The sequence below is a fragment of the Equus caballus genome, chromosome 2 (genome assembly GCF_041296265.1).
Source record: "Equus caballus isolate H_3958 breed thoroughbred chromosome 2, TB-T2T, whole genome shotgun sequence".
In the NCBI taxonomy this organism is placed as follows: Eukaryota; Metazoa; Chordata; class Mammalia; order Perissodactyla; family Equidae; genus Equus; species Equus caballus.
In genome coordinates, this window is record NC_091685.1 from 741,933 (window position 1) to 764,853 (window position 22,921).

The 22,921-nt window shown below is 45.2% G+C and overlaps 1 protein-coding gene across 26 annotated transcripts in view; it reads right to left on the bottom strand.

The window, feature by feature from the left end:
* The window catches only part of FGGY (FGGY carbohydrate kinase domain containing), a 377,460-nt gene that overhangs the window by 328,475 nt on the left and 26,064 nt on the right, over window positions 1-22,921 (bottom strand). For 24 of the 26 annotated variants that reach the window (XM_070259847.1, XM_070259854.1, XM_070259850.1 and 21 more), the window contains 2 exons: window positions 15,403-15,514; window positions 9,219-9,370 (listed from right to left, as the gene is read on the bottom strand). In XM_070259847.1, coding sequence (XP_070115948.1) covers window positions 9,219-9,370; window positions 15,403-15,514 — 264 coding nt within the window. Of the gene's footprint in view, window positions 1-9,218; window positions 9,371-15,402; window positions 15,515-21,518; window positions 21,763-22,921 lie in introns of those variants that run through there. The other 2 variants (XM_023628778.2, XM_070259859.1) reach the window with 2 other exon arrangements.

Consider the following 22,921-nt stretch of genomic DNA (forward strand, 5'->3'; position numbering starts at 1 on the left):
CTTGAAACTTACATTAGGAGGACAGCTCTGTCTCCCGAGGCATCTCATCCACAGAGCAGACGGGGCCCCTGCTGATGAAGGCTGCAGTATGACTAGCTAACCTTTATAACTCCTTTCTAACTCATTTCCTAGAGTTAGAAAATCCAAGTTTGCATTCCAGCATTGGCAGAAGTCACAGAATCAGTAAGGGTAATCTACTTAACTCCCTCATCCTCAGGTCCTTTATCTGCAAAGGAAGTGATAACATCTACCTCACAGGATTTCCATAGAAATAAGCAGCGAGCCGACTTAAAAGTACACGGTAGATCTTTAATAAACTCTCAGGCAGGTGTTGATGATGTTGGGAGACAGCAGTCAAACAGGGTCAATATCTCAAGTAGAATTTAGGAAGTATCTCAGAAAGGTAAAATCTTTTATGTTTCAAACTGCTTTCACAAGTGTAATGATGTCTCAGCTTACTCACAAAACTTCAGGTGGGGTGATGGATGGATAGAGGGACAGATGGCTGGACATACATGTGATCCGGGATAAAGCAAGTACAATAAAATGGCAATGGTGGAATCTAGTGACGCTCTGAGTGTTCACTGGAAAATTCTTTCGACTAGCCTGTATGTTTGAAAATTCTGTCACAGCCTCTTGCTCCTAGACTTGGGAGCTCCCCAAGATAAAGGATGCTCCTGGCTTCCACCCTCCTCCCCATCACCAGGCACAATGCCTTCTACAGATCAGTCACTAGACGAAAGTTGGTTTCACTGACTAAATGAATATGGCCCGACAATAGCAGCACAGTTATTCTCATTTCAAAGATAATGGAACCAAAACAAGGGTAAAACCAACCCATACGCTCAGAGAAATGAGCTTTACTTACCCTTCCAGAAGAATCCCCTGTCTTGCATCTTTTCTGACTCTGGCCTGCCTCCCTTGCCCCAATCAACATCTATCTACCCTGAGCCTCCGGAGTTCGAAAGTGACAGTTCACCTCAACAAGGTCGACCGTGCTAAGGAGCTCCTGTATCATGACATACATTAAATGCATCGTCTTTTTTAGTGTCTTTTATAAAGACAATATTTTCCTCCGATAGGTGTGACCTCCACTTTAGCCACAGTGAGAAAAGGATCTTGTTCAATTTTTGTTTTACATCAAATCGCATCATGAAGGCATAAAGCCAGCCAAACTTAGCAATCTTTCTCTTGCCTCTCTGGTTAAAAACACCTGGATGCAGCTGACATCCCCGCACAGCAGTCAGCAAGGCTAGCAGCAAGGATGCTGGGCCCGTGGGCTTGACTACTATAGCCGCGATTCTGGCTCTGACCAGGAAATATGAATTCATTTACTAACACTCATTGAGTAGGTTCTCAATGCCAAGCACTGTTTGGCTCTGGGGCTGCAGCAGCCGGGCATTGAGAGAGTCGGTTCTCACTCATGGAGCTCAGAATCCACCAAAGCAAACGAGAGAGGGACACGGCACAGAAGGAGAAAACCAAGACAGGATCAAGCGCTAAACGGGCCTTCATGAAGACCCAGTCCTGACGCCTGTGGACAAGGAATTTCATCTCAGGAGGCTTGTTGTGGTCGTCTGTAAAACATGGCAAATAGTAACATCTATCTCACAAGGCCATGTCATAGACCAAATAAAGAAAATAGATGTCAAAGTCTGCCATAAGCCATAAAGTAAAATACAAAATATAGTATTGCAATAACAGCTGACATTTATCAAATGTTACTAGATATCAGGCCAAGCCCCTTTTTTGGTCTGCTTTTTAAAATTTTTTGCTGGACTATAAAACTATAAGAATACATCACATATTTGGCACAAGTCAAATATGCCAATGCAAGGATGATAAGGAAAGACTGCTCTGTCCAGGTAAAGGAAGGAGACCATCAGCCTCAACACTCCATATATTCAGTCACAAGCCCTGTTGATGGGCAGACCACCCTGGAGAGAAAATCTACAACAGATGCCCTAATAACAGCCGAGAATGCCGTCCACATCGCTCAAGGGCCGCGAGGAATCTGGTCTGAACGTCACAGGGTCCCGGCGTAAAACTCTCAGAAGAGGCAGTTTGATTCAGTAGATGAGTCTTGGATTCTCTTAGAGGCTGAAGGGAGCAACGTAAAGGGGTTATCCGCCTCAAGAGCACAAAGCCGCAGCAGAGAGCCCGGAGGACACACTGCCTCAGTCTAGGGCCTTCACTTCACACACAAAACAAGCTGTGACTCAAGCAACAGGACTGAAGCCAAGGGGTGGCTCTGGGGTGGAAAGAAACAGTAATACTCCAAACTTCCTCTTCCACAGTGAGGAAGAAAAAATTAACTTATGCTCAGCCTGCAACGGGTCTTTACTTTGGGAGGAAACTATTGGACAGACACACCCAACATCCAAAATGGCATGACAAATGATTTCATAAGTTCATCCATCCATCCATCCATCCGTTCAAATATTTACTGAGTTACTAGTGTTAGATACTAAGCAGTGCCATCGGTGCTAGGGGCACAGAGATAAAGGGGGCACAGTATCGTGTGATAAACTCCAGGGTACAGGTGTGAGGATCCCATCAGGGACAGAATGAAGGACCCTAATCAACACTCGAGAAAGTCAAGGATGGAGAAAGTGAAGCAAGGCTCCCTGGAGTCTTGAATCCGTGTAAGTTTTCCCAAGTGAAGGAAGAAATTACTATAATTTTGCCAGGCAGAAGGAAAAGCCTGAGCAAAGACCCAGGGGTGTGAGAGAAAACAGGTACGGTGTTCTCAGAGCCACTGACCAAGGACTTCACCGCCTGGAAAGTCTTTCCATTTCTCCGAGCAGTTTGTTACAGGAAAAGCAATGATGGATTCCTTGAACAAATTCCCACAGCCTGGGCCTCAAATCCAAATGCCTGGAGGGTGGAGCTGGACAAGCAGGCTGGGCAGCAGGCTGGGTGGGGACTCTGTGGAACGAAGGACACTTGCTCCTTCTAAAGGCGGCAGCTCGCACTCAGCTCTGGACAATTCCTTCCACGTGGGAATGTGGGCCCAGGACTGCTGAGTCCTTTTGTTATTTTTGCTAGAGAAGCAGAAAATCTGGCGCCTTTTCTGGTAAAATTTCTTACTTTTTAAATGTTGGAAACTAATTAAAAAAATTTTTTTCAAGCACAGGGTGGGTCAAACAAAACCCATCTGGGGACCAGATTCAGCCTGTGGATGCCAGCCTGCAGCCTGGGCACGCAGGAAGAAACAAGCGCCCTCGAGAACAGGCAGGGAGGGCCAATGGACAGAGCCCAGGAGCTGGAGGCAGGCTGGAGCGGCTGTGAATCCTGGCCCCCTTCTCACTTCTTGTGTAGCTTTCAGGAAACCACTTAAGCACTCTGGGTCTTGTTTTCCTCATCTGTATAATGGGATGAGAACACTCTGCTGACTGAAGGGCTTAGAGGAAATACTGCATACGAAGCCCCTCGTGCAGTGCTTCTTAGGAGAACAAGCCCAAGAAGAAGAAAAACATCTCATGCTAAATGATAAAGTTTTGTCCACCAGAAAGGTTAGCTATGATGACAAGATTATTTTTTAATGGAAAATTACTAAGAAGTAATAAAAACATGAACATTGTGTTATAACAGTAGCAAACTATTCCAATCATGGACAGGGTCCCATTATTAACGCCTTTTGTATACACAGCCAGTGTGTTTTCTATACCGAGAATTTCTTAAAACAAATGCATCTGTAAGACTGCACATTCAGTCTTATAATTTTTTCCCTTTGGCATTATAGCATACTTTGTAGTTGCTATACAAATATTTATCTACCCAGTACATAAGCCAGAGAGTTTCTTTTTAAGTCATAAAACAGATCATGTCACACCCATGCTTAAAATCCATCAACCTTTTCCCAATGCTCTTAGAATAAAATCCGAATTCCAGCCCATGGCCTCAAGGCCAGGCAGGCTCCCCTGCTCCTCCCTTCCCAGCCCTGTGACCTCCTTAGCTGATCTCACAGGTGCTCTCCTCCCCTCCATGAATCTCCTGCTCCCTCCTCCTGCAAATCTCATCATTCAGGTCAAACAAAACCTCCCCAGAGAGAACATGCTAGCCACGCCAAATCTGTTCACCTGTGTTTTCCTTCACAGCATTTTCCAGAAAACAAAATCACTTTGTACACCTATTTGTCTCCTCGTCTACTTTCTGCCTTTCTACACTGGAATCTAAGCTCCCAGAAGCCGACCCAGGGCTGTCCTCTGTCTCGCTCACCTGCATCCCCAGTGCCGTCACAGCGCCCATCCCAGAGGGGACACGCAAGCAGCACTTGTTAAATGAAAACAGGAACCCACTACCCATCGTTCCCAACCTGGGGTCCTCCTGAAGCCACCACTTCCAAGTTGCTCCCCTGACGAGCCCATCCAACCGGTGCAGGGCAAACGCCTGAAGGGGCAGCAGAGTGAAGCGATGACGAGCTCACACTCTGCATCTGAAATGCCAAGGTTCAATCCCAGCCTTGCCATTTATCAGCCGAGTGACCTTGGGCAAGTTGCTTAACATCTCTGAGCCCATTTTATCACCTGTAAATGATAACACTTATTTCATAAGGTGGTTGTGAGGATTAGATAAGTCTAACATAGATGAAATGCTTAGAAAAGTGCTAGATATATAATAAGCACTCTACACACTTGAGATACTGTTCTCACCTATTTCCTTATTCGCTTCTTATTGCTTAGTCGATCTATATATTTCCTCTCCAATCATACTGTAATTTCTTGAAGGCAGAGGCCACTTCTGGGTTCCCACAGTGAACTGCACAGGCCCCACAGGATGGGGAGGGGCAGAGCTGTGGGATGGCTCTCGAGGCAGGTTTGCTTACATAGTATCAGACGATGAGGAAGTCATTTCACTTCTGTAAGCTTCCATTTCCTCATTCACAAAAAGAGATAATATCTACCCCACAAGACTGGTATGAAGATTAAATAAAACAATCCCTGTAAAATAAAACAATTCTGGGGCTGGAGGCAACAGAGAATTTTAGAGGAAACAAGGAGACGGTCTCTGGTAAAGCAATGTGCTTCGCGGCTCAAAGCTGGCTGCCTCCTGGTACCGGTATCGCATATGGATACGGGTGATCCAAAGAGACAAACGACTCTGAAAACACGCTTTGTGATCTTCCACTGTCTATTTTCTATGATTGTCTCTGACAACTTTATGGTGGTTTTTAGACACTTTCCTTAGCTATTAGCCAAACAGGAAAAAGATACCACTGATTACAGCCAGCAACATGAAACGAGATATTTTAGTGTTTAAAATTCTCTCAGTTGGTGAGAGGACGTTACTGACATATCCATCAGCAGAGACAAACATTTTTAAACACAATGGAAATGAAAATTAAAGTACCTTTTGAATATCTACTGTATAGGGCACTTCACCAGCAGCTGAGTAAATTACAGTAATTCCGCAAGGCTGAGGTGGCTATCCTCGTTTCACAGCTAAGCACACTGTGGCTCAGAGAAGTTGACTCAGCTTGTCTAAGGTCCCCGAATTGGTAAATGGTGGAGAAAGATTTAAATGCAAGTGTGTTTGGCTCACATCCTTTCCTTTTTTGTTTCAGAACTGTGTTCCATCTCCCAGAGTTCCTCAGCATCCTGTCTTAGCTCTGCTGCTAAGATCTGATGAATGCAGGTGAGCAGTAGAGACCTATGCGTGGAATTTAAAGTCAGAGTAACCCACAGAGAAAGACTATAGTTTCTATCACATTGCCATTAAAAAGGAAATGGTGCATTTCAAAGAAAGGAATTTACATTGTTTACCTTTCATAAAGTTTCAGGATGAGAAGAAACCCAAAGACAAGAGAACAGATGTTACTACATCCTCAAGAAAAAGGAAAGAATAGGCCAGGCAAGGCACTAAAAGTAAGTGGGAGGCCTCTTATTGATAGAAGGGACCAGGACCAGGCTTTCCTGACCTCTAACAGAGTTTTCTCATCAACAGTTCCTACTGAAAAGCACTTGGCTGCCACCTTCCACAGCTAGACACCTCTCTAGACACCCAAACTCCAGGTTTCTCCAAAGAATCTACATATACAGGAAAAGTCACATTAGAACCAATCAGAGCATCATTTACTCATTTTCCCAGTATGTTATCAGGGGACCAGAAGCAGAGGGATATGGACTGGGGAGATGGGAGCAGCAGACATATTTTCTAAATCCATCAACAAAATCTTCTGACATTCCAGTCAGTTGTTTCCAGACCTTGGGAAGGAACAATGAAAATCTCAAACTATAAAATGATTAGCTTTCTGCTCTGCTGACAACGGCAAAATGAGGCAATGAGTTAAAAGACCGACTGGAATATCTCCATGTAGCCCCTACAAGCCAGTTAATCATCTCCATCAACACTGGGCTGTCAGGACTGGCATCAGCCCGTCAACTCTCTTGACCTTCCTCAGTCTGCGCCTTGTTACCCTACAATCTTTCATGTTTATAAAGATAGGAGACTCCAGCTGTTCCGGCCTGACAGAACTGAATTTACATTTGGCCTTCATTAAGAGGAGAGTCAGAATCATTGAGACCAAATGGGAAAGCCAGACTGCTAGGGGTTATGAAAAATTCAAATGGCATTTTTCCTTTTATCTGACAATTCTTATTAAGGAGACATACGTCAACCCGAAACACACAAACCTTAAATGTAAAGGACAGGATTAAAATTCCACATTGTGGAACGAGGACCCAAGTGACTTTGCCCAAGAGCTACGGTGGTCCTAGTGCATCACTCCTGTCTACTGAGAAGTCTGAACCCCACACTCTGCCCAGCTCCCTGTGACGTGTGATTCCAGGCTCAGGACAAGGGACACATGAACAGCAGCAACACTGAAGGGAGTGGCCAGCTCTGCTCCTCCGTCTGGCTCACCCCTCACGGCCACTCAGCCTCAGCATCCTGCTGATGTGATCTCCTCCACCCCATGGCGCCTTCTCATGTGAAGGACAGCAACAGGCCCTCACTGTGCCACTAAATTATTCAAAGCACCTACTGAGTACCTACTATGTGCTAGGCATTTGGCTAGGGGTAGGGGCACAGCCATGAACAAAACGACATGATCTCCACCCTCCTGTGGATCCCAACGGTTGGAGGGGCCAGCATTACACAGATCATCATAGGAACTGACACATCACCAATTTATGAAAGACACCATGAAGTAAAATTAAAAGTGCAGTGACAAGAGACCTCTGACTTACTCGAGGGTCAGGAAAGGCTTTTCTAAGGATTTGACAACAAAGCTGGGATCTAAATGATGGCTTAGAAGCAGTGGTGATTGGAGGGAAGACTACTTGGGGCAGAAGGCAGAGCATCACGTTGTCAAGACCAGTGGTCAGCAGGCTTTTTCTCCAACGGTCCAGAGAGTACATATTTTCAGCTCTGCAGGCCATACAGTCTCTATCTCAGCTACTCAGCTCCGTCACTGTCATGCAAAAGCAGCCAGTGACAATACACAAATGCATGAGTGTGGCTGTGCTCTAATTAAACTTTATTTGTGGCCACTAAAATTGTAATTTCATATAATTTTCACAAGTCACAAAATAGTCTTCTTTTGATGCTCGCTCAACCACGTGACGATGTAAGACCCATTCTTAGCTCCCAGGACATCCAACAACAGGCAGCAGGCCAGAGGTTGCCACAGGCCGCAGTTTGCCAACCCCCTGGTCAAGACTTGGAGGTGGCAAAGAACTGGGTGTGTGTGAGGCCCACTGAGTGGATCCCTGTGGATGGATTAGAGTGGGCCAGGTGAGGGAACACAACAAGCGGAGAGGGAAGGTCAAGTGGCATCCCTCACCATCTTCCGGGCCATGTTACAAATTCTGGAATTTACCCTAAGAGCAGTAGGCTTAAATTCTGGCTCTCCCATGTGTTTGGGAAAGTCACATAACCCTCCCTCTCAGCCTCAGTTTCCCATGCTGCCCACCAGCCAGAGCCTGTCAGGACTACATCAGTCCCCGGCTGCAGAGCACAGAGCGGACCACGGGGTGCTGTGGAGTTCTACACCCCGACGCCTACGCCAGCGTACATTGGGATCAAGTTTTCAAACTGGTCAGTCCAACTCTCTCACTTTATAGATGGAAAAAGTGAGGCTTGGGATGAGACCTGCTTTGCCCAAAGTCACACAATGTGACGTCAGTAGAGTCAGAATTAGAATCCTGAAACCCTACGTATTCAAACTCTTAGAAGTCTTTCTACAAATTAAAGCTTACAAAACAGCTAAATGTACACAGCAGCTAACAAGGAAGCCAGCCTTGATTACTCAGGACCTTTTTGCTTATCTCCCTCCTGCCCCACGTGGTGATCCAGGGACACCGTCTCGACACCCTCTGCTCCCCAACCCCACACACATCTCGAGTAACCCAAGACTCGGCCCACCTGAAGCCTCAGAGCCGGTAAACGAGTCAGGCCAGGGCTCACTCCTTCAATGGACTCCCTCCTCACCAGACCACCGAGGGGTTTTCAAGCCCCCGGTTCCCAGAGGACTTGCACTTGCTCACACGCACATCTCTAATGGGAAGCACGAAGCTGACGTCACCACTCTCCACACTCCATGAAGGATCCTAACATCTGGAAATGGGAACCACCCGAGTGCTCTGTCCGCGATCTCCATCGCACTCAAGGACAGGCAAGCTCCAGTGCAGGTGAGGCGAGAAGGGCAGACCCTACACGCCACCAAGGCCACAGAGCAGTCACTGGGGCTGAGCACGCATGAGAAAGAAAGTTCTGGTCAGAAGATCTGGACTTAAATGCCAGCTCCGCCACTTTCACATTGGAATGTAATCAACCTCTCTGAGTCCCAGTCGAGTACTGGATATGAAGAGAGTCGATTTTGGAGTCAGCCAGTCCTGGGTTCAAATCCTGACCCTGTCACGGACTTAGTGTGCCGCTGCAGGTGAGCTGGTTAATCTCCATTAGCTTTAGTTTTCTTGTCTGCAAAATACAGACACCCCATCCCCCAAAAAAACCTACTTCATAGGGTTGCTGTTAGGATTCAAAGAGAGAATCTGTGTCAAATACTTATCACCGGGCCTTGCATGAGTCAAGCATGTTAAAACAGCAATGATTTAACTGCAACCTAATCAATAAAATGGGAACTACCTTCCTCAAAGAGTTGCTGGGAAAAATCAAACATAATGGACTTGAGCAGGGTGGCTGGACAGACAGAGCCACAATAAATGGAATCCTCTGCTGTTATTAGCGGCCTCTCCTCAACCCTATGCACTCACCTCTTTTAGCCACAGAAGTTTTGGGGCCTGCATCTCCACAGACATGACACCCCCGACGTACTGCAGGACGCTGTGCTGGGTTTCGTTGATCCTGTGGACCTGACTGACCGCCCGGTGGTCCAGCCACATGATGATGTTTCGACGGGAATCCCCTAGAAAGGAGACAAAGACACATGCACGTTCTTATCCTTCTAACTCAAGGGGCACTATGGCTGCCCCAGGGCACAGACGGCATGACTGCCATAGTTTCAGACATCCACAGTGAAGCCGGCAGGAGCGCCACCAACACTGTTCAGGGCCCTCCACCCCAGCCCTGCGTCTTCCCTCAGGAGACGTGTCCTTTGAATACAGGGTGAGGCGTCTGCACTTGAACCCATAAGACCCGCCAATCAATCATAGCGTCACTCATTCTCTCTCCACTTCTCCCCTCCTCCTACCCTTTCTGTTCTAGAAAACTTTTCTGGGTATATATTCAGGAAAAAGCCTACGAAGTAAGCCTAAAATATTTTTTCAGCTTTTTAAGATCTGTCTCCTTTCAATATGGACAAACATTTCAATGGAATAATATACCTAATAGATGTACACAACAGCTTTCATCCGCTCATATTCCCATTTCTTCTGGTCACTTAATTAAAATCAGTTAATTTAGGTGTTTTCTCCGTGCTTGGTTGGTTGGCTTGGTGGAGCGGGACGCACTGGAATCGTTTCAGTTTGGGAACCGTTCGGATCTAACAGGGAGTGCTGATTCTTGCAGTTACAGGCAGAGACGTATTGAGAAAGTTATTAAGCTTTTCTCAGCCTAAGCGCCCCTATCTATAAGACAGGGATAACAGCACCTAACGGCACACAGGGTTAACCGAGACTTTCATTCATGGAACAAAGATAATGTGCACGCAGGGTATGATAAGTGCCTATCACACAGCAGGCCGTCAAGAGGAATACATCACAGGGACAGAACTGAAACCAGCCGGAAAAGGGGCGTGAGCACGGCCCCTCACGTCCTACCTCCACTGCCGCAGCCCACAGGCGCCTGGCTGGCCCCCTGCCTTCCCCGCCTCTGCTCACTCACCACACACACTGGGCTGGGCAGCACTCTCCCCATCCTCGGCCTCCGCAGAAGGCCAATGCAGAGGACAGCAATGAATACACCTGGGAGACGGTAAAAGAGAAAGACAAACGGGCCCAACGGTAACCGAGCCAGGCACTTCACACATTATTTATTCAATAGCAAAATCACCGTAGCAATTATATAACTTTGTTAATAACACACGTTTATAAAGCTCTGCGTGTGTGCGTCCCAGGCCCTGAGCTGCACACCTGACACACACCATCTCACTTAACCGTCAGAACAACTCTCTGACCTCGGTCACTTTAACAAACTGACTGCAAGGCAGAGGACATGCCCACTGTCTCACGGCCGGGAGAAGCATGAAGTGTGCTGTGAATCAGATCTGTGCAGAGAGCGGAAAAATAAACTGGGAAAACAAATGTGTACCTGAGCTACCCGCTACACATATCAACATGAATAATGATACCAGCTGGGATATTTTTAAGCACAATATGTGTATACTGTCCATTGTTGCGGGTACACATACGCTGTCAGAGCACAGGAACAACGTGCCACTGAACACCAACCACAGAAGAGCGCTCCCCTGCTGGGCAGGTGTGGGGGCAGGCAAGGGCTGCAGCTTCAAGTAGTTCTTTCTTTTAAAAAAAAGACTTGTGGGGGGCGGCCTGGTGGTACAGCAGTTAAGTTTGCACGCTCCACTTGGGCAGCCTGGGGTTTCAAAGGCTGAGACCCCAGGCACAGACCTACACACCACTCGTCAAGCCATGTTGAGGCAGCATCCCACATACAAAATAGAGGAAGACTGGCACAGATGTTAGCTCAGAGCCAATCTTCCTCATAAGAAAAAAAAAGGAAAGGAAAAAAAAGACATGACAAACATGGCCAAATTTCATCTGTTTATCATCAGTAGTGAGTACAGAGGAGGCTGTTATTTTCCTTACTCTTCCATATCTTTCAAAAACAATTTTTAAAACATAAAGAAATGACAACCTAAGAAAATATCTAAATTAGGTCATCGTCATCCTACTGAGGCAAGGACTCAGTCACTGGTTTGCCTGCCTGGCGAGATTTCAGGACCCAGAAAAGCTCCCCAGACAATAGCAATACTTTGCAAACAACAGCAAGTACATGAGACCTTCCATACGCACAACAGAGATTTTCTCTAAACAGCTGAGTGATTACAGCGCATGACAGAACTGCTTAAAGCACCGCTTCTCAGCTCTGGTTGCATGTTCGAGTCACCTGGAGCAGACTAAAAATACTGATGTCCAGGTCACATTCCAGAATCACCATGGGATCCGAATGTGGGTTTGTGGGCACACACACATCCACACACGCAGATGCACAGAGTATGGGGATGTGGGCACATGCAGGTCCACACACGCACATGCACAGAGTGTGGGGGTGTGGGCACACATGTCCACACATACACATGCACAGAGTGTGGGTGTGTGGGTACACACGCACGTCCACATACACACATGCACACAGACTATGGGTGTGTGGATACACACACGTCCACACACGCACATGCACAGAGTGTGGGGGTGTGGGCACACACACATCCACACATGCACATGCAACATGTGGGTGTTGAGGGGAACAGTATCAGTCTTGCTTCTTAAATAATGTATACAATGTACCTGCAGCTGCTTTAAGACAAACACCTGTCTAAACTTTCACCTGTAAAGACAGCCCCGCCCCCCCAGCTACGACCACCTCTCCATGAAGAGCCTCTCAACATGCAGTCAGAATCACACAGTGAGAACTGCATGGAATCGATTACTTTACTATATTTACCATTATTAATTAATAATTTTCATTGTAGACAGAAAGCTGGAAGTTAATCTCTTTTCAGAAAATCACAAATGAATGACTCCACTGAAAGGTCACCCATCTCTTATTGAGCATCTACTATGTGCCAGGCACAGTGCTGAGTGCTGGGACACCAAGAAGAAGGTGCCACAGTCTCGCCCTTACAGAGCACGTGGTCAAACGGAAAGGGTGGTCCCCAAGGTGTGTCGCCTGCCAGAGCAGGAGTACCAGACACAGAGCAGAAGAGGACGAGCACAGAGACGGCCCTGGCCAGCTGAGCCTGAGGCTGCACAGGAAGCTTCTACGAGGCAGGAAAGCTTTAATTTAGTTCTGAAAATGACTGGCCATTGGTTAGCTGGCTGAGCAAAGAGCGAGGAAGGAAGTTCTACACCAGAGACATCACGGGAAACAGAGCACAGACCCACGAAGGTGTCGTGTTGTAAGAGGATTGGAAGCAATTTGGTAGAGCAGAATGTGGTTCATACAGTCAGTCTACCTAAGGGCAGATGACGCACCCACGTACTCATTCAATTAATATTTGGAACACCTTACAGCTGTTCCAGGCATACTTGAGGGAAATTACTATGATTCAGCAAAAACATCTAAATATTAGGTTTCTGTTGCAGGGTAGCCTAGGTAGTAACCCCTTCTCCGACCCCAAATTACCACCCTTGGGCCCTCTTCCTCCCACAGGCTCCTGTGGTGGGATGACCCACTGGAGCCATGCTCTGAGCCGCTTGGGCTGCAGGGGTCAGAAGCACCACTGTCCAACCACAGGGCTGTTCCGCTCTTCACAGGGAGAAAGATCAAACGGGGAGGCTGACAATGAGACTGGTCTTCCTAAGCCACTGTACTTAATTTACTTGGGATTTTTTTTCTTCCATTTTTGGTTGCCATCTAAAGATGGTAATGGTTTTGCCCATCTTGTGGGTTTGGTTTTAATGGTGATAGTTCACTTCCTGACCCCACCCCTTGATCCTCACAATTACTCATTTAGCCAATCAAGAGTTGGTCATGCCATGGAGGTGGAAGTCTTTAAAGAACCTTTAAACCAGCTTTAAAATTTGAATTTCATTTTCCAGCACAGCATAATCCATTTCAGATAAAATCTAACCTTAATAGAACTTGCTGAAAGGCAATGAACTGTTGAGGGCGCCTGCAGTGGATGCATTTGATGAATGGGGACATTTGAATCTTTTAGGTGGAATGAAATTATTTCAACACTTATAATTAGGGTTGCAGCCCAGCTACCCTTTTAATAGAAGGGCTGTAACAGGAGGCAATTCTGCCTACAATGAAAAGAAGATGGCACCCAGAGAGGGTGTGTATGTAAGCAGGCTTAATGAGGAACTCTCTGCTGCTGCTGCAAGTGCTCTTGGTCCTAATATTAACTGTCCATTCATGTGTACCCAGTGATTCTCCACGTACTAGAATTACCAAGGAAAATTTTTAAAAACGCTGACGGCCTAGCCTCACCACAAGCCAACTGAATACAAATTTTGGGGGTAAGCCTTATGAAATGGTAATTCAAAAAGATCTCCAGTTGATTCTAATGCACATCCAGAGTTAAAAACCATGCATTTCAGCAAATTAGAAGGTAAAGACTCCTTTGAACTTAGGGCTCTTAACATCTAAAGTCCCACCCAAAATGAGACTTCCTCCAACAGCATCCCTAACAGACCGTCACCTGGCCTCTACTCAACGCCAGCCAATAAGGGAAGCACTGGCAGCCACCCCAAGCGGCCAGCTCCATGGCCAGCCCTGGCTCATAACCGGAAAGCGCTTGCTGCTGAGCTGAGGTCTGCAGGCTCCACCCCGTTCCTTTGGTCTCTGCTTTCTCAAGTGGCCCAGACCAGAGCTGCCCTGCCCTCCTGGGCCAGAACAGTGTCCACTGAGCCAGTGGTCAGCCAATGGGAACAAGGACCACTCATACTCATCTTTGAAGCTCCAACACTTACTAAGACAGGGCTTGACACACAGGAAACGCTAACAAATGTGGCAAAAGGGGAAAAAGTATGCACATGTGTGTGTAAAAGATGGTCACCATTACCACTGTGTTCTAACATCCATTTGCATACTTTTTCAGCACATGTAATTTATAACAACCCCTGTTCTATGCATGAGGTCCATAGAAGTGAGTGGGACACATTCTCTTGAGTTAAGGAAGAAACTGTTCTGAGCATTCAGGTGTCAGGTCCTCACTTAATTCCCACAGCAAAGCTACTGTTTCATTATTCCAATTCTTTCAGAGGAGAAATTCTCCCGAGATATGTAGAAGTTAAGCAACTTGCTCAAGGTGTCACGGCTCAGCAGGGCTGCTGTCTGGCTCCGGGGTGCCCCAGCATGCCCCAGAATCCACAGCCGCCAGTGAGAGAAAGGCACAGCCGCAGCAGTGTCCACAAATAAGGTTCTTACACAATCCAGCCCAAAACACGTCTGCAATGGCTATCTGGAAACAACTGAGTGACAATGCCGAGAACCCCACTCCTTCAGATGGAACATGCAATTTCCAGTGCACCATAGTCTCCACCACTCCCAAATGTCTTCTGCTCATTAAAAGGTTAAATATCAGTTGAAATTTATCTCCACACGTGTGCTATTATTTTTCTCAAACCTGGCCTACTTCACTCATTCATGTTACCTACCTACCCAATTATAGACTTTTGGGTTTGCAACTTCAGCGTTGGCATCACTGGCTAAAATTCCTCAAAGGGGACACATCCTCACCCATGAAAAATTTCTGATGGTGAACTCAGTGGCACTTACATTTGAAACAGCTCATTACTGTACTCACAAGTGTCTATTAGAACAAGATCATTAAACGGGACTACCCTGTGGTCTGGCAATTGAAAATAGAGCGGTCGTCTGTTTCCAGCTTCTGAGTGACACGTGGTCCTGCCTGCCTGACTCTGTTCCCTTTGAATGGACTTGGCTCCCTGACTCACATGAACGTGGCACAGGAGCTGCAGATGCAAAGTCACTGCTGGCACTGGCCCCCCTTCCTAGCAAATGCCAGACCCCTTGCCTGTTTCCAGGCTACCCACTCTGAGCTAAGGACCCCAAGTCCTTCCTTCATCAAGCTCTCTAGTGTGGCTCTTCTGTTTTATGGAGCCAAGCTTCTCTGTAACCTTGCCCCTGATGTCATTCCACTCCCACCAACTGCCTCTGGGACATGATTTCCAGCCTCCATGTTCCACCTTTGAGTCTCACTATGAGCAATAAGAGACACCTGACCTCATGTTCCACCTGGGCCCCCGCCAGTCCCCAAACCAGGGAAGAGAGAGGAAGAAACGGTCCTACCTTCAAGGTTCACTGGCAGAGGATGAAACTGCTTGTCCAAAACAACCAGAGAACACGTGGCGTCAAACCCGAGCCCCCGAACTTGGTTTACGTCGATCCCTTGTACCACTTTCTATTTTAAAAACAAACAAAAAGCATAAATTACAATGCAGGGCTTTAAAAGATTGAACACAGTTACGCCTAGAAGAAAATGAACCACAGAATAGAAAAAATATTTACAACATTTAACAGATAAAGATCAAGATGACTAAAATATCAGAAGATCCTATAAATAAGAAAAAGACAACCAATATAATTTGAAATAAAGCAAACGGAAAGTCACTTCACAAAATAAAAATAGTCAAAGAGCATATAAAAAGATTTCAAACTCCGCTACATAAATAAATGCAAATAAAATACACCAAACTTTGCTTTTCATATTGGGGACAATGCGAAAGATCAACGGATTACAGCAGCGGCAAGAAAAGGAGAAGCAGACTTTCTCTTACATTATTCTAACAGCGTAATAACTCAGACAAATTCTGAATAATAATTTAATAGTATTTATTAAAATTAAAAACACACAGGGGCTGGCCCCGTGGCTGAGTGGTTAAGTTCGCGCGCTCCGCTGCAGCCGGCCCAGTGTTTCGTTGGTTCGAATCCTGGGTGCTGACATGGCACTGCTCATCAGACCACGCTGAGGCAGCGCCCCACATGCCACAACTAGAAGGACCCACAACGAAGAATATACAACTACGTACCAGGGGGGCTTTGGGGAGAAAAAGGAAAAAAAATAAAATAAAATCTTAAAAAAAAAAAAATTAACAACACACAAAACTTTTGGCCCAGAATCCCACTTCTAGGAGCCCATCTTAGCAAATGATTAGGATGAGGAAGTAAAGTTATATGAAGAGGAAGGTTACCTGTAGCCCTGCTTAAGGACACGTTTAAAAATTGGAAAAACTACTTTTTATTAAATAAACTATAGCACATCTGTAAAACAGAAGATTCTATAGCCATTAAAAAGAAAGAGGTAGAGAAGCAATTTCTGGGTGTGGTAGTATGAAGAGTTAGCAAATAAAAGTATGAAACTGGACAAAATCACCAAAAACAACCAGTTTGGGGCTATAGAACTTGACCAAAGCCACATGACAAATTGAGAAGCATTTATTCTTGACAAATTAAAATTGTAATTAAAACATTCCCACAAGAAAAAAAAAAAAAACTCTAGGACCAGGTGGCTTCACTGGGAAACTCTGTTAAACATTCAAGGAAGAAACCATACCATTCCCACACTAACTTGTTTAGGATATAGTGAAGGAGGCAACATTTTCCAGCAAATTTTACATGGCCAGTGTTACCCTGATACCAGAGTCAAACAAACACATCAAAAGAAAGGAACACTCCAGACTAATCTCTGCCATGAACACAGGCGTAAAAATCCTTAACAAACCAAATCTTGCAACATACAAAACATGCATTAGGCACCACGATCATGTGGGGTGACCCCCAGGAATGCAAGGGTGGTTTAATATCCCTAATGAATTAATGTATTACACAGATTAACAGAATAAAGCACAAAAACCAAATGATCATCTCAACAGATGTAGAAACGAATGAAACAACACACTCAGTAAAGCAAGAAGGACGGGAACTTCCACAACCTGACAAAGCGCATCTACAAAACCTTCAGCTGACATAATGCCTTATGGCAAAATTAATGATTCCTCCCTCCTACAAACAAAGGAAGGCTGTTGTCTTCCACCACCTCTATTCAACCCTGCACTAGTGCTTCTAGCCAATGCGATAAGGCAAGAAAAAGAAATTTAAAGCATACAGATTAGAAAAGAAGATATTAAAATGCCTTTTTTTGCAGAAGACATGATTTCATAGGCAAAAAATCCTAAGGAATCTAACAAGAAAAAAAAAAGCTAGTAGAATTAATAAGCTTAGTAAGATCACAAGATATAAAATTTACATTAAAAAAAGTTGTATTTCCATATACTAGCAGCTAACATCAAAATTGAAATGAAGAGAATAATTCCATTCACAACAGCATCAAAAATACTCAGAAGTCAATTTATCAAAAGAAGTTCAAGGCATATACCCTGAAAACTACAAAACATTGCTACAAAAGAAACTACAAATTGGAGAAATACGCCCTATTTGTGAAGTGGAAAATCCAACATTGTTAAGATGGCAATCTCCTCAAATTAATCCACAGATTCTACACAACCCTTATTGAAATCCCAGCAGGGTTTTTTCTTAGAAAGTGATAAGCTGCTCCTAACATTTAGATAGAAATGGAAACGACATAGAAAAGCCTAAGCACTTTTGAAAATAAAGAATAAAGAACAATTATGCTCCTGATCTCAACTTACTATAAAACTACCATCACTAAATCAGTGCAGCATTGGCACAAGAATAAATTCACAGATTAATGGAGCAGAACAGAAATATGAAAAATAAATGCAAATATTTACAGTCAATTACTTTTTGATAAAGGTGCCAAGACAATTCAATGGGGAAAGGACACTCCTTTTCACAGCAGTGCTGGAACAACTAACTGCTCATATGAAAAAGAAAAAAAAAAATCTTTACACTTTTAGATTTTAACCTCACACCATACACAAAAATTAATTCAAAATGCATCATATCACTAAACGTAAGAATTAAAAGTATAAAACTTGTAGGACAAAATCTTTGGGACATGGATTAGACAAAGATTTCTTACAAAGCAAGACATAAAAGAAAAGATTGATAAATCTGAAATCATCAAAATTTTAAAATTTTGCTCTTCAAAAGAAATCCTAAGAAAATGAAAAGATAAGCAACAGATTGGGAGAAAATATTTGCAATTCACACATCTGATAATAGATTTCTATTTAGAATACACAAAGAACTCTTATAACTCAATAATAAAAGGACAAACCACCCAATTATAAAATGGGGAAAAGATTTAAATATACACTTCACCAAAGAAGACAAACAGCCAACAGGCACACGAAAATATGCTCAAGATCGTGAGTCATTAAAGAAATGCAAATTAATATGACAATGAGATACCATTACATACCTACTAGATCAGCTATAATAAAAAACATTGACAATACCAAGCATCAGAAAATTGTGGAGAAACTGGAACCCTTGTACATTGTTCGTGGAAACGTAAAGCCACTTCGGAAAACAAAGTTTGGCAGTTTTTTTAAATATAACATCACACAACCCAGCGATTTCACTCCTAGGTATCTACCCAAGAAAAATAAAAACACAGCCAACACAAAGGCTTGTATAAGAATATTCACAATATCCCCAAACTGGAAACAAATCAAATATCCATCGTGGCTTAACCAAATGGTACATCCACAAATGGAATAGCGCTCAGAAAGAAAAAGGCACGGACTACTGATATGGGCAACAACACAAATGACTCTTCAAAACATTATGCTAAGTGAAAGTCAGACACAAAAGAAGGCATGTTGTAGGTTTCCATTTATATGAAATTTCTAAAAAAGAGCACCTATAACAAGACAAAGTGGATAAGCAGTTATCTATGACTGGGGCAGGGAACGGACTGCAAACAGGCAACGGGAATTTTGGGGGTAAAAAAAGAAGTGCTCTAAAACTGGATTATGGTGATGATAGCACACTGTGTAAATTTAATAAAATCACTGTATTATACATTTAAAATGGATGAATTTTACAGTACGAAAATTATACCTCAAGGTGTTAACTATTAAGAAAAGGTAAGCTATAAAAGATGAAATGGAGAGATACCATCATATATTAATAAGGTGAAAACAAAGAACGTCCGCGTGTTAACACGGTCGCCTCCAAGAGCAGACACAGCAGGTGGAGGGATGGCAGTGTCCCTTCATTAGGTGATTTTTAAAGCTGTAGAATAATAGATTTATCGATTAATTCTACTTTTTATTTTTGTTTCTATGGTTTCCCATCTTGAAAAAGCATCAGTGACCATAATCATTAACATTTCCCGTTAACTTAAAACAGGATAACCACCTTTTAAATCCCACAAAGCTCAACCCTGGAGCGCCCAGCTTCACGGAGACGCGCAGTCCTGGCTCCTGTCTCCGAGCTCCAGCCTTGTAATTCAGCATTCTAGCTGTTACTATTTAATATGTTCTTCAAATACGAGCTACACACAATTATTACACATTTTCGCCAGAGAGAAACATTACATTTTTTTCAAATAATAATACAATACATACTAAAATACTCCTATGGATTGAGCACCTGCCACGTGCCAGGTGCTCCACATACATCACCTTAGCTCATCCTTACAAAGCCCTCTGCAGAAACATTTAGCATTTCCACTTCATAAAGAGTAAGTGGAGGCCTGCGGAGGGCAGGGGGTGAGCAGGCCCCAGAGACTGAGGGACTTGAACTGGCTCCTGCCACAAAGCCAGCAGATGGCAGAGCCAGAATTCAAACTCGGAGCCTGGGCTCCATTGCACACACTGCCCGCCTGAGCCCTCAGAGAAGTCTTGCTGCCCAAGGGACGACTGCTGTGCAGCGGGCTCGCGCTCTGGGGAGAGCATTTGCTAGTGATCCCCCTGTGACCGCTGGCAATACCTCTGCCCACAGCACCAGGCGAAGGCCCTGTGTGCCTTTGCTCTACTGACCGATCCAGACTTCGAAGAGCGTGAGGACCGAACCGAAGTCTCTGTCAGGCAGCACGACCTCACTACAGTGAGGCACAAAGACCTGGATTCAAATCCCAGCTCTGCCACTCTGGCTATGTGACTGAGGGCAGGTCACAATTCCAACCATTCCATCACTCTCTCGCCTTGCTGGATCATGTCTCTATGATAGGCACGGCTTCCTCTGCCTGGAATGTCCTTCCAACTTGGCTTGCAAATCTCTGGGTAGTGGCTAAGATCAACGGTGTTAGGTGTAGACTGCCTAAGTTTGAGACCAGGCTCAGCCACTTACTAGTTATATGACTGTGGGAAGCCAGAAAACCAGTTTCCTAGCTGCACAAAGCCATGACTCACACGTACACCTCCTAATGATGTTATGAGAATCCAGCAAATTAAGGTGTGATTAGCCTGACATCTGGCATTCAGTGCACAATAAATAGCAACCATTATTGGAGTAAATTAGCTGCCTCAAATCCTCTTTGAACTCATGAGGCATCAATCAATCAATCAATCAGCCAGCCCTAACTTCTGCCTGCCATGCGGCCCTACTGGCCTCCAGGCCCAGATTGCCCATGTCCAACTTGGGCAAGCCCATCTCACACAGGCCTGCAGTCAGTCAAAAGGGGGACTGGGGAGAAAATGCAGAAGGTTCAACAGAACCCAACACCACAGGCAGCTTTGGAGTAGAAAGGAACGTAGCAGCCACCTCTGGTTCCAACTCCACCACTTCCGGGTCAGGAAATCCTGCAGCACGGATCCCATGACGCCTCCGAGCCCGTTTCCTGAGAGTGAGAGGTTCCCCCTGGGTGAGCATCAAAGGCTCCAACTGGTCTAAAAGTGCTTTGGAGCCGGCAAACCTTGTAGGAAATGTAAAGGACAGAAACCCACTTGAGCTGCCTTATTAATTGTGTCTACGGAGTTTTCTTTATGGACAAAGCATAGCATAAATGCATGTCAGTTACTCTTCATGTAAGCACCTATAAAAATGATAGGCAAACAGGACAGCAATTGAAAAGAGTGGATAGACTTCAATCTTCCTAAGAATTATGGTGGGAGTAACCTTTCAGCAGAAGCCAGGAAAATATTCTCTTCAAGTTATTTGATGAATCTCCTCTGAAGGCAAGCAGAGTTCTATGCTCTAATCACAGCCTTTCAGTCACAAAGGTTCAGTGTTTCCAGCTCTAAAATAGAAACTTGTCATAAGGAACCGGAAGAATAGTTGTGACATGCATTTAAACCTGATTTGGTTAGGTAGCCACTGTTATTTCCCCACCTTATATGGAACCGCCTTACGATCATGCTTACCCATGAGTGGGACCCCTCCCCCTCCCAACCCCACTCCCATGGAAACCATGCCAGAAAGATGGCTGTCAGGGTCACACTCCCCAGAAGGCCCCTGGGACTTGACCCGGTGACCTGAGGATTCTTTTTTTATACTTTTATTCACAGAAGAAGAAAGCAGTCTAGTAAACTCACCCTAGCAACCTGGCATCACGGGAATTTCCCTGGCTAGAGAGAAAGCAAATTGCTCTTCTGAAGAATTTCCAGAGAAGATTTCTGCAGCCTCATGTGGTAGCCTGGTCCATGTCTAACAACTGTCAGCTCGTAGCTATGGGGCAGCACACAAATATTTGGGGAATGGCCTGTGTACGGCTTTGTTCTGACTATGGGAACCGGGTCCATCCCGCATGTGTTTTAAATCAGCAGGCTCTGCGCTATTGGGTGGGGCGAGCACGGCGTTCCTTAGAAACCCGACAAACACCGGAGAGTCAGAAGCATACCTGGTTTCACCTTTAGCTCTCTTTGGAGCAAGGGCCCAAGCCTGGGGCTCCTGGACAGAACCCAGCTGGAGCAGAGGCCGTGTGGTCAGTACTATATTCTTTAAACCTTGATTCGAACGCCCGTGTCAGCTCCGGGGGTGCGTGTCAGATTCTGAAATGCCCGCTCCCCTCAGGCTCACCACTCCCCAGTGCCCACACAGTTCAAGTAGTCACTCATTCCATCAGTCAGCAAACGCAGTCAAGCTCCTTCTAGGCTCAGGCTGTGAGCTCTCCCAGGCATTTGGGAAACAACGGAGAGCAAAACACTAAAAAACAATTCCTTGCTCTTTGGGAGATTACATTTTAGTAGGGATAGACAACAGCTAATAAACCAAATAAGTTATGCAGTGTGGATACAGGACACTAGAAAGCGATGAGTCATGGGAACAGGACTGCTGGAGAAGGGGAGGGAGCTGCTGAGAAGGCAAGATCGGAGGAAATGCTTGAAGGACCCAAGGAGCTGACCTTGTGGAAACAGGGGCAAAGTGTTCCAGGCAGGAGAACAGACAGTGCAAAGGCCCTGAGGTGGGAACAGCAGTAAGGCCAATATAGCTTCTGTGGGTGTTTGTTACCTGCAAGGGCCATGGAGGCACTCAGTTCTGCAGAGTCTACTCCAGGGACCAGTGAAATGAATAAATCCAATCCTGGAACATTACCAACACAGCATCCTAGCTTAGGTGTGGTGCTGCCCCTTGAATATAAGGTGGGGAGATGGAGGCCAAACACTTCCACTTACATCAGTGACACCAAGAGTCTTCCAAGAACAGAAACTCTGAAACTGCCTCTGCCTCCTTCCTCTCCATTGTCACCGAGTCCTGTTAGAGCTTCCTTCTCTTGTCCCTCTCGTCTATCCCTCACCAATACTCTAGTCCAGCCAGGCATTACTAGAGACACTAAGCACCTGCATGGACCAGGCGCAGAGGGTGTGCACTGCACAAGGCGCAGGGCCAGGCCTCCTGGAGCTTGGGGTTCAAAGGACTCTCAGACTCCAAAACCTCCTCAGAGGAATGAAACAGCCTCCTAACGGGAGCCTTGACGTTCAGTTTCTGTTCCCTCCAA